Raw genomic sequence first — 13,760 nt, 5'->3', positions numbered from 1 at the left:
AATTGATCCTAAATTTCATACAGAAATGGAAGAGAACCAGAATAGCCAAAGCAAACTTGGGAAAGAACAAAGTTAAAAGACTCACATTTCCCATAAAAGTAAAATATGTAAAATTTATATTAAGTTACAGCAATCGAGACAGCATGGTGTCGGTATGAGCACAGATGCATAGAACAGTGGAATACAACTGTGAGTCCAGAAAGAAGCCCATATGTCTATGGTCAACTGCTTTTTTTTTTTTTTTAATTTATTTGACAGAGATTACAAGTAGGCAGAGAGGCAGGCAGGGCGGGAAGGGGAAGCAGGCTCCCTGCTGAGCAGAGAGCAGGATGCAGGGCTCAATCCCAGGACCCTGGGATCATGGCTTGAGTCATGATCAGAGGCTTAACCCGATGACCAGCCCAGGTGCCCCTGTCAACTGTTTTTTAACAGAAGGCCAAGAGGAAAGAACAGTCTCTTCAACTAATAGGGTTGGGGCAGCTGGTATCCACATGCAAAAGAATGAAACTGGACCCCTACCTCACACTGTATTCAAAAATTAACTGAAAATGAATGAAAGTCCTAAACATAAGAGCTAAAAATATAAAACTTCTAGAAGAAACCATCTCAATAATTATCAGGACCTTGGATTAGGCAGTGGTTTCTTATGACACTAAAATTATAAGCAGTAGTAACAACAGGAATAGACAAATTGGACTTCATCAAAATTAATAACTTTTAGGGGCACCTGGCTGGCTCAGTCGTTAAGCATCTGCCTTCAGCTCAGGTCATGATCTCAGGGTCCTGGGATCAAGGCCTCCATCAGGCTCCCTGCTCAGCAGGAAGCCTGCTTCTCTCTCTCCCACTTCCCTTGCTTGTGTTCCTCTCTTGCTGTGTCTCTCTCTGTCAAATAAATAAATAAAATCTTTCTTAAAAAATTAAAAACTTTTATGCTTCAATAGACACCAGCAAGAAAGATAACTGGCCAAATGGGAGAAGACAGATGTCTCCATAAAAACTTGCATGTAAATAGTAATGGCAGAATCACTAATAATAGACAATAAATGGGAACAACCCACATGTTTATAATTGGGTGAATGAATAAGTAAAATATGATGCCTCCTACTATTCAGTCATAAAAAGGAATGACATGAAAATGTCACAATATTACACTAAGTGAAAGAAGTCAGACCCTAAAAGAACACATAGTATATGATTCCATTTATATGAAATGCCCAGAATTGGCAAATCTGTACAGATAGAAAGTAGATTGATTAGTGGTTGCCAAGGGCTGGTGTTGGATGGATTGGGGAGTGACTGGTAATGGGTATGGGTTCTCCTTTGGGGATGAATGGAAGTGTTGTAAAATTAGATAGTGGTGATGGTCACACAATTTTGTGAATCTGCTAAAAGTACCACTAAAGGGGTGAATTTTATGGTATGGGAATTATATCTCAATAAAGCTGTTATAAAGAACAAAAATCCATTCTGCAAAAAACAACAAAAAACACTTAAGTGAATGGAAGAAGGAATGAATCTATTTACATTGTATGTTCTGGAAAGTATATCTCAGAGTTTGCTCCATGTCAGTACTTATAAAGTACTAGATGGAGGTGCAAGAATTCTTTGTTTTAAACACATGTTCAAGGATATTTATGTCATTTCCAATCTCCTGCTATTGCAGACAATGCTGTTGCACTAAATGTCCTCATGTGCAGACCATTTCACAAACCATGGGTATTTATAAGATGAATTCCCAGGAGAGGGATTGCTAGGTCAAAGAGGGTTTGCATTTTATTTATTTAATTTATTTAAAAAAATTTTTTTAAGATTTATTTATTTGACAAAGGGAGAGATTACAAGTAGGCAGAGAGGCAGATGGGGGAGGGGGAAGCAGGCTTCCTGCTGAGCAGAGAGCCCGATGCAGGGCTCTATCCCAGGACCCTGAGATCATGACCTGAGCTGAAGGCAGGGCCCTAACCCACTGAGCCATCCAGGTGCCCTGTATTTTATTTTATTTTTTAAAGATTTATTTATTTATTTGAGATAGAGAGAGAGAGAGAGAGAGAATCTTAAGCAGACTCCCTGCTGAGTTTGGAACCCCACGTGAGGCTCGATCCCAGGACCCTGAGCTCATGACCTGAGCTGAAACCAAGAGTCAGATGCTTAACCAACTGTCCCACCCAGTTGCCCTGTGGGTTTGCCTTTTAAACCATGACTGATATGGCTAGATTGCTGTCCCTGAAGTTGTATCAGTGTAGCCTCCTACTGGCCATGAACCAGAGGGCCTGTTTTCCAGCACCTTGCCCACATGGTGAATTATCCAACTTTCTGGTTTCCACCGTCTGATGGGAAAACCTCGGTATCTCACGCTCATCTAAATTTGTTTGTCTCTGTTATGAGAGAGGCTAGAAAGATCATTTATGATCCTAGTATTGTCCGAAGCTCTCAGAGCTATTCTAGGGTTGAAGGATGTAGAGTTTACTGTGGGAAAGCAGGATCAGGGCTTGGCTGCCAGGGAGTGGCAAGGAAATCCCAGGGAGGAAGTGAGTCATAATATGAAATTGCTTTACCGTCATGAATCACAAATGTCTGTTGGGCTTCTCCTCTGTGTGGGATGTTGTTCCAGGGTCACAAAAGAGCTGGCTAATCAGGAATGCTTGCTCCGGGCTCTAAAGGTCATTCGATAGGGAAAGTGCAACCTTCCATTGCTCATGCCTCCACTTGGATTAAGGAGCTCCTGTCAAGATGCTGGGAGAAGTCAGTAGCCTGGGGGCGGGGGGGTCCCTCCTGCTCAAGCTCACATGGTCCCGGGTCTAGGTGAAATGAGTGGAACACGTCTGAAAAATAACCACAGCTTTATTCTGTGTTTTCTTTCAGGAACTGTCTACCTTGATCATGCAGGAGCCACACTGTTCCCCCAGAGTCAGCTCATGAGCTTCACGAATGATCTCATGGAAAATGTTTATGGTAAAGAACAACACACCAAAACTGATTTTTGCGCTGAATGGGAGCCAACTGCATACAGCTGATACATCCCAGCTTACTAAATGTTGGATTAATCGAGCAGAACTGTGCTCAGCATGCAGAGTTGAATGGGCCCCATGGGAGTGGGGGGTCAGCGAGCCCTTGGGTCCATCCCTCTAACACATGCACTGCCAGTATAGGAAGAATTAGCTCAAGGACACACAGTTTACTTCCAGAAGGAGGAGTCAGTGTCAGAAGGGCACAGAGGTATGAAGGTGCTGTGTTTATGGCAGAATGGCCCTGTGGGACAGGACAGTACAGAATGTAGAGTGGTGGGAAAGACATGCATTCTTTTTTTTTTTTAAGGTTTATTTACGTATTTGAGAGAGAGAGAGAGAGAGAGAGCGAATAAACAGGGGGGAGGGGCAGAGGGCGAGGGAGAGAGAGAGCCTCAAGCAGACTGAGTGCAGAGCCCGATGTAGGGCTGGATCTCAGGACCCTGAAAGATAGGACCTAAGCCAAACCAAGAGTCGGGGCTTAACTGACTGCCCCACCCAGGTGCCCCCATTCTTTCATTCCTTAAGTGTGTGTTGGGCCACTTTGCTGTGCGGGGCACGGTGCTATCTCGGACACGAAGGAAGCACAGTCCCTGCCTTTGTGGGCTGTGACCTAGTCAACGCAGGATCCTAATCAAGTGAGCTCCCAGTAAATGTGAATGGCCAGCTGTGTGAAGGGCTGTGGACCAAGGGCGTGCGATCCCATGGGGGTGTGTGGCTGCAGTGTTGGCAGTGTGAGGGTCAGAAAAAGCTGCCTTCGGAGTGGGGTGAGTCCTGGAGGATGAGCAAGGGAAGGAGGAGCCGCGGGGGTTTCCAGGCAGAGGTAACTGCAGGAACCCTAGCGGTTCCAGGAATTAGCCCCGCCCCTGAGCGCAGAGGAGGGGCGGAGAGTGGAGGAGGTCTGAAAGGAGTGGTAGGGAGGGGTTTGAAGGAGCTCCGCGGACTTTGATGTTCATTCTAGAAATCGTGGGCAGTCGGTGTGGATAGCGCATGAGGAGGAGGAGATAAGCCTGGCCAGGGAGCCTGAACTAAAGGCAGAGAAGCAGATGCAGCAGCCGGGAGAGCGGCGAGTGCCCTGGTGTCCCGAACACGCACTCACTTCAGCCACTGCTCCATACCTTTGAGCTTCACCCTCCCTCTCCATCCACTGTACGCCCCCCCACCCCCCCGCAAAGAGGGTACAGGTGCGGATAGCAAACAAGCTAACCTACAGGTTCTGTCCTCGCTCCTGTTTTAGAGGTGAGGAAAGTGGGTCCCGGATAGGGTAGGTGGCTAACCTGCGGCCACGCAGTTAGGACGCGCCTGAGCTGGGGGAGCGGGGTCTCCAGGCACCTGGGCTCCAGAGCACCGGACCCCCTCAGTTCAGGACCGTCCTCTCGTGCTGTGCCGCACTAAGATCCTGGGCAGCCAGCAGATCTTTAAATCTGGGGAATAGCTTCTAGGAGAGATGCCAGTGAGGGACCCTATCGCAATCTTGATCCATGATTTGCGAAGAGATCCACAAGTCTTGAACCTTTGCAAGAGCTGTAACTGTAGGATTGGTGCGGAGAGGGGACAGCATTTAGACTGTAGGTTGTGCTGATGGTGTGGAGCTAAAAACCAGCGCTTTGAGAGGCAGTGAGGGTAAGTACTAAGTCTGGTTACCAGTTACTAGTACACTGGTTACTAGTGCATATGGAAGAGGATCATTGATAGCTTTGGTAGCCAGAGATCTAGTACGACCAGATGGCATGGTATGAGAAAAGAAACCCTAAAACAAAGAATGTCAAGACTACGATATGGCGTGCCTGTGGTCCTGCTCCCAAGAAATGCTGGTGCCCAATGCATGCATGTCTCGCCCCTCGGAGGTCTGTGTCCTTGTCTGGGGGCCGTGTTCTGAGGGAGGTGGTGATACTTCAGGACACACTCATGTGGAACCTGAAGAGAGGAGGAAAACTGGAGATTGATAAGTGAAATTAGAAGAGGACTTAGCCTTGAGAATGGGCTAAGGGGAGATGTGATGGCCCGCTTCACATACTTGGGGGAATTAGATGTGTTTCTGCAGAACAGCAGGGGTGTGAACCCAGGACAGCAGTTAACTCAATTAAGTGGAGTTCATGGCTCTGTCTCATGCTTGAGGGAGAGGGCAGCCTTCAGAGTTTATTCTCCTTGATTCCTTGGAATGATCAGAACCACCTGTCAGGGAGCCTGCAGAAAAGGTTCTTACATTGGCCTGGTTGCCTATGAGCTGACTTCCAGCTCCAGTGTTCTTCCTGGGTCCCATCTCGATCTAGGGGATTGGTTTATTTATTTAAAAAGTTGTTTAGGGCACCTGAGTGACTTAGTCGTTAAGCATCTGCCTTTGGCTCAGGTCATGATCCCATGGTCTTGGGATCAAGTCCTGCATCGGGCTCCCTGCTCTGCGGGAAGCCTGCTTCTCCTTCTCCTAGTCCCCCTGCTCGTGTTCCCTCTCTCGCTGCGTCTCTCTGTCAAATAAATAAATAAAATCTTTAAAAAAATTAAAAAAATGTTTAAGAATGGAGTTGTATTTCATGCATCATAAAATTCATCTATTTCAAATGTACAATTTAATGATTTAGGCAACTTTACCAAAGGTGCCACTATCACAATAAATCATTTAGAACATTTTTGTTCCCCCAATAAGATCTCTGATGCCTGTTTATAGTTCAGCCCTGTTGCCCCCTCAGTCTCGGGCAACCACTAATTCACAACTTTCAACCTCTTTCTATATCTTTGCTGGACGTTGCCTATATAAATGGACTCATAAACTATGTGACCCCTTAGGATGTTTTTGTGGCTGACTCACGGCATAGCCCGTAGATTGTTACTTTCTGTTATGAATACTTACCCGTTGTGTGGCTACACCCCATCTTGGCTCTCTGTTCATCAGCTGAGGGGCATTCATGTTGTTCCCAGAATTTGGCTTTACCAATAAGCCTGCCCGTGAACATTCCCGAGCATGAATCTTTGTGTGGAGATGTGTTTTCATTTCCCTAAAGTATAGAGATGTGGTATTGCTGGGTCACAGAGTAGTTGTAGGGTCACCTTTTTCAGAAACCGAAGGAGAGGGTTTGGGAGGAACAAGAGGGGAGAAACAGAGGTAGTGACTTGATGGCTTTGTCTCTGTAACCTGCCAGGTAATCCTCACAGCCAGAATATCAGCAGCAGGCTCACCCACGACACCGTGGAGCACGTGCGCTACAGGTGAGTGGCAGGCAGTCCCAGGTGGGGGGACTTCTTTCCTACCCCCCACGGCATCCCACCAAGGTTCCAGGTGTTCTGTGTTGTCTAAGGAAGATCACATTCAGCTAAATGGTCACTAAATGGTCAGAGTGATGACCGTTAGGGGCAGAGGACAGGAAGGTCAGAGTGAGTAGGTAGGAAGCAGGGCAGCCCCGAAGCACAGGCAGGTGGCCTTGAGGTGTGCTCGGGTGTTGTATGTGGCTCCAGGCTGAGGCCAGAGTGCCTGGGGGCCAGAGGGACCACAAGGGACCCAGTTTCCTAAGCCTCATTTTCATTTTCATTTTTATTTTTTTAAAGATTTTTTATTTATTTCTTTGACAGACGGAGATCGCAAGCAGGCAGAGAGGCAGGCAGAGAGAGAGAGAGAGAGGAGGAAGCAGGATCCCCGCTGAGCAGAGAGCCCCATGCAGGGCTCAATCCAAGGACCCTGGGATCACGACCTGAGCCAAAGGCAGAGGCTTTAACCCACTGAGCCAGCCAGCTGCCCCTTAAGCCTCATTTTCAGAGAGAGGAAAAAAGGTTTTCTTTGGGCTTTCTTTTCATGTGTCATTAGGCATTATTCATCAACAACCCCCCCGCCAAACTTTTTACTAGTATGTGCAGCTTGAAATAGCTCTTTGTATTTTTCCACATGTAATAGTTTTTAGTAAGTAGTTTCCAAGTGGTGCCTAAAGTTACTTGAATTGCTATAATTTCAAGTGATTTCTAATTGGCAAGGGAGGCTGGGCTGCTAATATTAAAGGCACCGTGAAGCCAGTTGGTGCGGGAGCCAGAGAGCAGACTGAGGAAAGAGTGTTTTCTTTTTCTTTTGTGTTTTAAAGATTTTATTTATTTATTTGACAGAGAAAGAGATCACAAGCAGGCAGAGAGGAAGGCAGAGAGAGAGAGAGAGAGAGGAGGAAGCAGGCTCCCTGCTGAGCAGAGAGTCCGATGCGGGGCTTGATCCCAGGACCCTGAGACCATGACCTGAGCCGAAGGCAGAGGCTTAACCCACTGAGCCACCCAGGCGCCCCGAAAGAGTGTTTTCTAGCATTAAGGTTTTGTGGATTTTTATCTTTTTTTTTTTTTTAAAGATTTATTTATTTGAGAAAGACAGAGCACCGTGGGGAGGGGAAGAGGGAGAGAAAGAATTCCAAGCAGATTCCCTGCTGAGCACAGAGCACAGATGCTGCGCCCACTCTGGGCTGGATCTCATGATCTTGAGATGGTGACCTGAGCTGAAACCAGGAGTGCGATGGAGTGACTGCGCCACCCAGGCGCCCCTCAGACTTTTATCTTCTCTGTGGAGGGTGGGGACGTGGGAGGTGGAGCTGCTTTTGCCAGTTGGACCCTGTTTGTCATCTCCTCGTGCAGCCGGCTCTGCCCCCGTCCTCACTTTGCCATCGTGGCAAAGCCGACTTGGGTTTTTCCCTAAAAATGAAGGCAGAGAGAGGTTCTGTGTGGTAGAGATACAGCTGCTCTGACCATGTGACACCGTGAGACCCCGGAGCTGGCATGACACTTTGCTTCTTCCAGGATTCTGGCGCACTTCCACACCTCCCCAGAGGACTACAGCGTCATTTTCACGGCAGGGAGCACAGCTGCTCTTAAACTGGTGGCAGAGGCCTTCCCGTGGGTGTCCCCTGGCCCGGAGAGCTGCGGAAGCCGGTTCTGTTACCTCACGGACAGCCACACCTCCGTGGTGGGCATGAGGAAGGTCACCATGGCCATGAACGTCACCTCTGTCCCAGTCAGGCCAGAGGACATGTGGTCAGCGGAGACTGGGGGCATGGATGCCGGTGACCCCGACAGCCAGCTTCCACATCTCTTTTGTTACCCTGCGCAGAGTAATTTTTCTGGAACCAGATACCCCCTGTCCTGGATAGGAGAGGTCAAGGCTGGGCGGAGGTGCCCGGTGAGCGTGCCCGGGAAGTGGTTCGTGCTGCTCGATGCGGCCTCCTATGTGAGCACCTCCCCTTTGGACTTGTCGGTTCACCAGGCCGACTTTGTCCCCCTCTCCTTCTATAAGATCTTTGGATTCCCCACCGGCCTGGGCGCTCTGCTGGTGAATAATCGTGTGGCTCCTCTGCTGAGGAAAACCTACTTTGGAGGGGGCACAGCCTCTGCATACCTCGCAGGGGAAGACTTCTACATCCCACGGCACTCAGTGGCTGAAAGGTAATCTCACCTTGGGGGTGGCTGGTAGCCGTTCAACAAGGCGAGGGGCAGGCCTGTGTCGCCTATAGGATTATGCGAGGGACCAGACTGGGAGACTGGGGTCAGAGATCCAGGTGGAGGGGGGGGATTACAGGGATGGAAGCTGGTGGCAGGGCTCAGATCTGGGAGGCGGAGGTTGGCTGGAGTGTGCCCCAGGCCCCCATTTGTGGGCTTCTCCACAGCTATGAGAGGACAAGGACTGCGAGGGGGGAGGTGATGGGCTCTCGGGAGAGGAAAGGTGGTGTGGGGAGCCATGGCCCGGGTGTTGATGGCTGGGACCCATCAGGTTGAAGGCGTAAGAGGGTGAAAATGACAGCTGACCCAGGGTTCTACTGGGGCCAACAGTGAAGAATACTATGGAATAGGGACAGGGAGCTAGTCCCCCTGCAGGTGCCTCAGAAGGCAGGGGGCCTGGATGGGAGGGTGTGTCAGATCCCCCACAGACCCAGGGGCAGACTCAGGGTTCTGCAGGTAGGGCCGTGTCCCCTGCAGTAGAGTCACTGGTCAAGTGTGTAGGCCCCAGAACTGGATTGCTGGCGGGAGAATCCTGGCTTTATCACACGCCAGCTGTGGGGACATGGACATGTGACTTGATCCCTGAACCTCATGTTCTTCTTTCTTTTCAAGAAACAATCTTTTTTTAAATGATTTTATTTATTTATTAGAGAGAGAGAGAGAGAGCACAAGTAGGGGGAATGGCAGAGGGAGAGGGAGAAGCAGACTTCCTGCTGAGCAGGGATCTCCGCGTGGGGCTCTATCCCAGAACCCTGAGATCATGACCTGAGCCGAAGGCAGACGCTTAACTGACTGAGCCACCCAGGTGCCTGTGGTGTCTCTTTTACTTAGGACTCCTCTGTAGTTGGGGGATTCTGAAACAGGAACAATAATGTAAAACATTTTGTATCCAAGTGTGAGAATATAACAAGTAATACAACCAAGTGAGAAGCGAATGATAGGCACACATCATATAAATTAAAGGCAGATCACAATGACAACTCAAACTTTATCAAGCCAATAGGAGCATCTGAAGGCCAGGAGAAGTGGGGCAGCTCGGACTGGGCCCTGTGTGGGTGGGCTGGGCAGGATCAGACCTCTTTCCTTCGATTGGGTGGATTGCTTCTCAGCAGGTGCTGCCCCAAGATTCCCACAAAACTGAAAATATTTACTTACCGCTAGAAGCCTCATTTTTTTATTGTGAACTTAGGACTAGAACTCAAGAGAATTAATACTCAAAACCTAAATGTTTTTTGAACATGTACCCAGACCATGCTCTGAATCGTTTTATAACCCAAGGAGATACAACCTTTGATGGAAACAGCAAACTTCCTTTCCCCCAAGAGTCTATTAATTATTGATTAATAAATGATTATTATCAATCAGTAACCTAAGTCATTATAGGATAATAATGTTTAATTTAATGAAGATTATTTGGTGATTAATCAATTAGTAATTGATTCATTATCAACTAATTCATTTTTTAAATTATATTTTATTTTATTTTTTTTTTAAAGATTTTATTTATTTATTTGACAGAGAGAGATCACAAGTAGGCAGAGAGGCAGGCAGAGAGAGGAGGAAGCAGGCTCCCTGCCGAGTGGAGAGCCCAATGCAGGGCTCCATCCCAGGACCCTGGGATTGTGACCTGAGCTTGAGCTGAAGGCAGAGGCTTTAACCCACTGAGCCACCCAGGCGCCCCAACTAATTCACTATTATTATTTTTTAAAGATTTTATTTATTTATTTGACAGAGAGAGATCACAAATAGACAGAGAGGCAGGCAGAGAGAGAGGAAGGGAAGCAGGCTCTGTGCTGAGCAGAGAGCCCGATGCGGGGCTCAATCCCAGGACCCTGGGATCATGACCTGAGCTGAAGGCAGAGGCTTTAACCCACTGAACCATCCAGGTGCCCCCCCAACTAATTCATTATTAATTCACAATTGATTCATTATTGTCAGTTCATATACTTGATTCATAATTATTAATTATTAGTATATTGGATTTATAAAGAAATTAACATTTCAGTAACAATTTCTTAAAAGATTTTATTTATTTATTTGACAAACAGAGATCACAAATAGGCAGAGAGGCAGAGAGAGAGAGAGGAGGAAGCAGTCTCCCTGCTAAGCAGAGAGCCCAATTTGGGGCTCGATCCTAGGACCCTGGGATCATGACCTGAGCCAAAGGCAGAGGCTTTAATCCACTGGGCCACCCAGGCACCCCTGGTTACTCAGTAACAATATTTTGAGCAAATCTCATCTCTAGAATATTAAAATACAAAGCACAATATTTCCACTGAAAACTTTGACTTGCTTTGATAACTCACAGCCAGGCTCATAGAGGCTACGGTTTCCCACCATCTTTATGCCCGTGCTCTCTGAAACTTCCTGTCTCCAAGCTTCCCCCTTCTGTGGCAGCCTGAGGACTGACTCTGCTTGTCAGAGCCTGGGTCCCATCCTGTCCCTGCTCTCTGCTCAGAGCCATTCAGACACATGATATCTCCCCAAGGTAGACATCCTCTGACTTTATTTCCTACCACTCTCCACCTTGCCAGCCTATTCCCAGCTCATTCCCAGCTCCTGCACACCTGCTCCCGACTGCTCTGATGTTCTTACCATGCAGGAAGTGTGCCTGCCTCTGCCTGCTTGGGGTCTTTACTGCAACCTCTCCCTGGGACGCCATTTCCCTCTGAAGCTGTGAACTCGGTTTCAAAAATGATACTTGGGTTCCATAGCATTTTGAATGATACGGTTTCCAAGATGATATGTGGTTCCATAGAGTTTGGGATCATCGACACGTAGTACTTGGATCACGCTTAACTGATGCCCTGTCAGTGGTGTTCTCCTGGGTCAAGGGCAGCATTTCAAGAGCCCGAAGCACTTGAGGTTTTGTCCAAGTATTCATGGGGTCAGGATAACATTTCTCAAGGTGGTGACTGTCTTTTAGCTCCTTTTATTACCAGGGCCATCCTCTCCCAAGAAAGCTGCCAAGCAAGCTGGCCCCATGGGTCTCAGTGTGCAAAGCCCTCTGTCCTGACGGGGAGGCGCGAGCAGTGGTTTATAAGGCAACAGAGAGAAGGTATTCAGAGATTATGGCTAAGCCTAAAATCAGAACCTTGTTACACACCACAAAACACTCATGGAGATGTTGGTCACAGCTTGACCTTGTTTCCCTCAACACTGTTACAGGTTTGAAGATGGCACCATCTCGTTCCTTGACGTGATAGCACTAAAACACGGATTTGATGCCCTAGAGCACCTCACAGGTCAGTGGAGCCTTTCATTTGCTCCTGGAATCGAGAGAAAAGAGAGGGTCTGTGTGAGTGGCTGGCCCTTGGCAGTTGAATAGTTGAAGCTCATTCTCAAGAACTTCTAAATGATTTCTGAGGCAAGAGCAAGAGACCGAGCTGCCTTTTTTTTTTTTCCTTTTTTGCCAGTTAAAAGAACATTTTAACAAGTAAGAGATATTATAAATCAGGAGATGCGTACTTTCACAGCCGCAGAGAGGCCATCCTTGGTCCCTCGACTGGGAATGGTTATAGGTCCTGAGACCTTAATCAGCTGATCCCTTGCTGGGCCATCCCTCTTCTCCCATGGGGGAGCTATATGAAGAGCCCACTTTGCCCATGAGGAGCTCATACTCTGAGAGGTTAAATGCCTTCCCCAGGGTCAGGGAACTTGTGATTGAGAGAATAGGGATTTCAACCTAGGCCATAACAATGCTCAACCCTGGGGTATCTGAATGGCTCAGTTGGTTAAGTGTCTGTCTTCAGCTCAGGTCATGATCTCAGGGTCCTGGGATCCAGCCCCACATAGGGCTCTCTGCTCAGTGGGGAGCCTGCTTCTCCCTTTGCCTGCTGCTCCGCCTGCTTGTGCGTGCACGCGCTCTCTCTCTCTGTCAAATAAATAGATAAATCTTAAAAAAAAAAATTGCCTAACCCCGAGCCCCAACCACTGTCTCTGCTGTGATGCATGTCTTCTTTCCTGGCAAGTGTTTGGGGAGTGTGGGCAGGTGGGGGACATTCACTATAGGCTGACAAGCACACGGAGACCATGTCCCATCGTGTGGAGCTTGACACAAGGGCATACAGGACTAGGAGAGCCTCTGACTCAAGTGCCAGGCATCCACCATCCTGTTGTACTCCTGGACACTCCTCCAGAGGCTGAGCTTCTAGAACTGGGTGGTACTGCTTGAACCCATCCATATGGAAGTGGAGTTGTGGTGAACCAGGGATGTGGCTCAATGATTAGGTAGTCACAATAATGAGAGCCTTCATGTTCTCAACCTGAGCCCAATACTGGAGGCAGATGGAATTCACGAGAGGGAGTGGGGTAGCCTTGATGGTAAGGCAGGAAGGTGACTGGACATCATCCAGGACAAAGAGGAGATAATGAAGACAAGCTTTGAGCAATGAGCACTTTTCCAAGGAAAGATATTAACAGAGACCACAGGACAAGCTACAGGTCTGATGGGGGCAGGGGCAATAAAGCAAACCCTAATTATTCCTACTTGTTTGTTCCTTTGGAAAAAAATGTGATGAAATGCCTGTAACATAAAATGCACTGTTTTAGCCAATTTAAGTGTACATTTCAGTGGCATTAAATACATTGACATTGTTAAGCAGCCATCCAGCCCTGACACCGTCTCTAGAACTTCTGCAACATCACACACTGAACTGTACCATTCGACAGTAACTCCCCTTTTCCCCTTCCCCCAGTCCCGGGGAATCTCGATTTTCCTTTCTGTCTCTGAATTTCCTATTCTAGGCACTTATATAAGACACAGTACTTGTCCTTTTGTGTCCGGCTTATTTTACATGTTTTCAAGCTTCATCCATGTTGTAACACGTATCCTTAATTGATTTGGATGGTGTTAAAATGATTTAAATATTAAAAGAAACAGCAAAAAGAAACGATCCTTTTAAAGATAAAATTGTGACCTGACTGGCACAGTTGGTGGAGCATGTGACGCTGGATCTCAAGGTTATGACTTCGAGCCCCACGTTGGGTATAGAGATTACTTAAAACTAAAATTAAAAAAATTAAAAAAACCTAATAAAGATAAAATTGTACATTTTTGCCATCTGTAACCCAAGGGTCTAAATTAAAAAAAGAAAAAAGAAGGATGACAAAAATTCTTGTGGAAGTTTCCACAGAACAACAACAGTCAGATGTTGGGCAGGGCCCCAGATCTACACATTAATATGTCCAGTCCCACACACTATCTATGGGTATTTACAATCATTAATCTGAGCTGCAGCTTGGTGGTTAGAATGACCTTGTTTTTCTTAAAAATGAGTGAGTGAGGGGCGCCTGGGTGGCTCA

General features: G+C 47.4%; 1 protein-coding gene across 2 annotated transcripts in view; it reads left to right on the top strand.

The window, feature by feature from the left end:
* Positions 1–13,760, top strand: part of MOCOS (molybdenum cofactor sulfurase) — a 58,096-nt gene that overhangs the window by 4,572 nt on the left and 39,764 nt on the right. The window contains exons 2-5 of one of the 2 annotated variants that reach the window (XM_032859592.1): positions 2,860–2,949; positions 6,140–6,206; positions 7,761–8,402; positions 11,625–11,701. In XM_032859592.1, coding sequence (XP_032715483.1) covers positions 2,860–2,949; positions 6,140–6,206; positions 7,761–8,402; positions 11,625–11,701 — 876 coding nt within the window. Of the gene's footprint in view, positions 1–2,859; positions 2,950–6,139; positions 6,207–7,760; positions 8,403–11,624; positions 11,702–13,760 lie in introns of those variants that run through there. The other variant, XM_032859593.1, reaches the window with a different exon arrangement.

This window comes from Lontra canadensis, unplaced genomic scaffold (genome assembly GCF_010015895.1).
Source record: "Lontra canadensis isolate GAN:19392208 unplaced genomic scaffold, GSC_riverotter_1.0 scaffold17, whole genome shotgun sequence".
Classification (NCBI taxonomy): Eukaryota; Metazoa; Chordata; class Mammalia; order Carnivora; family Mustelidae; genus Lontra; species Lontra canadensis.
Note: the sequence above shows the minus strand (reverse complement) of the source record. Positions and strands in the feature narration are given on the sequence as shown.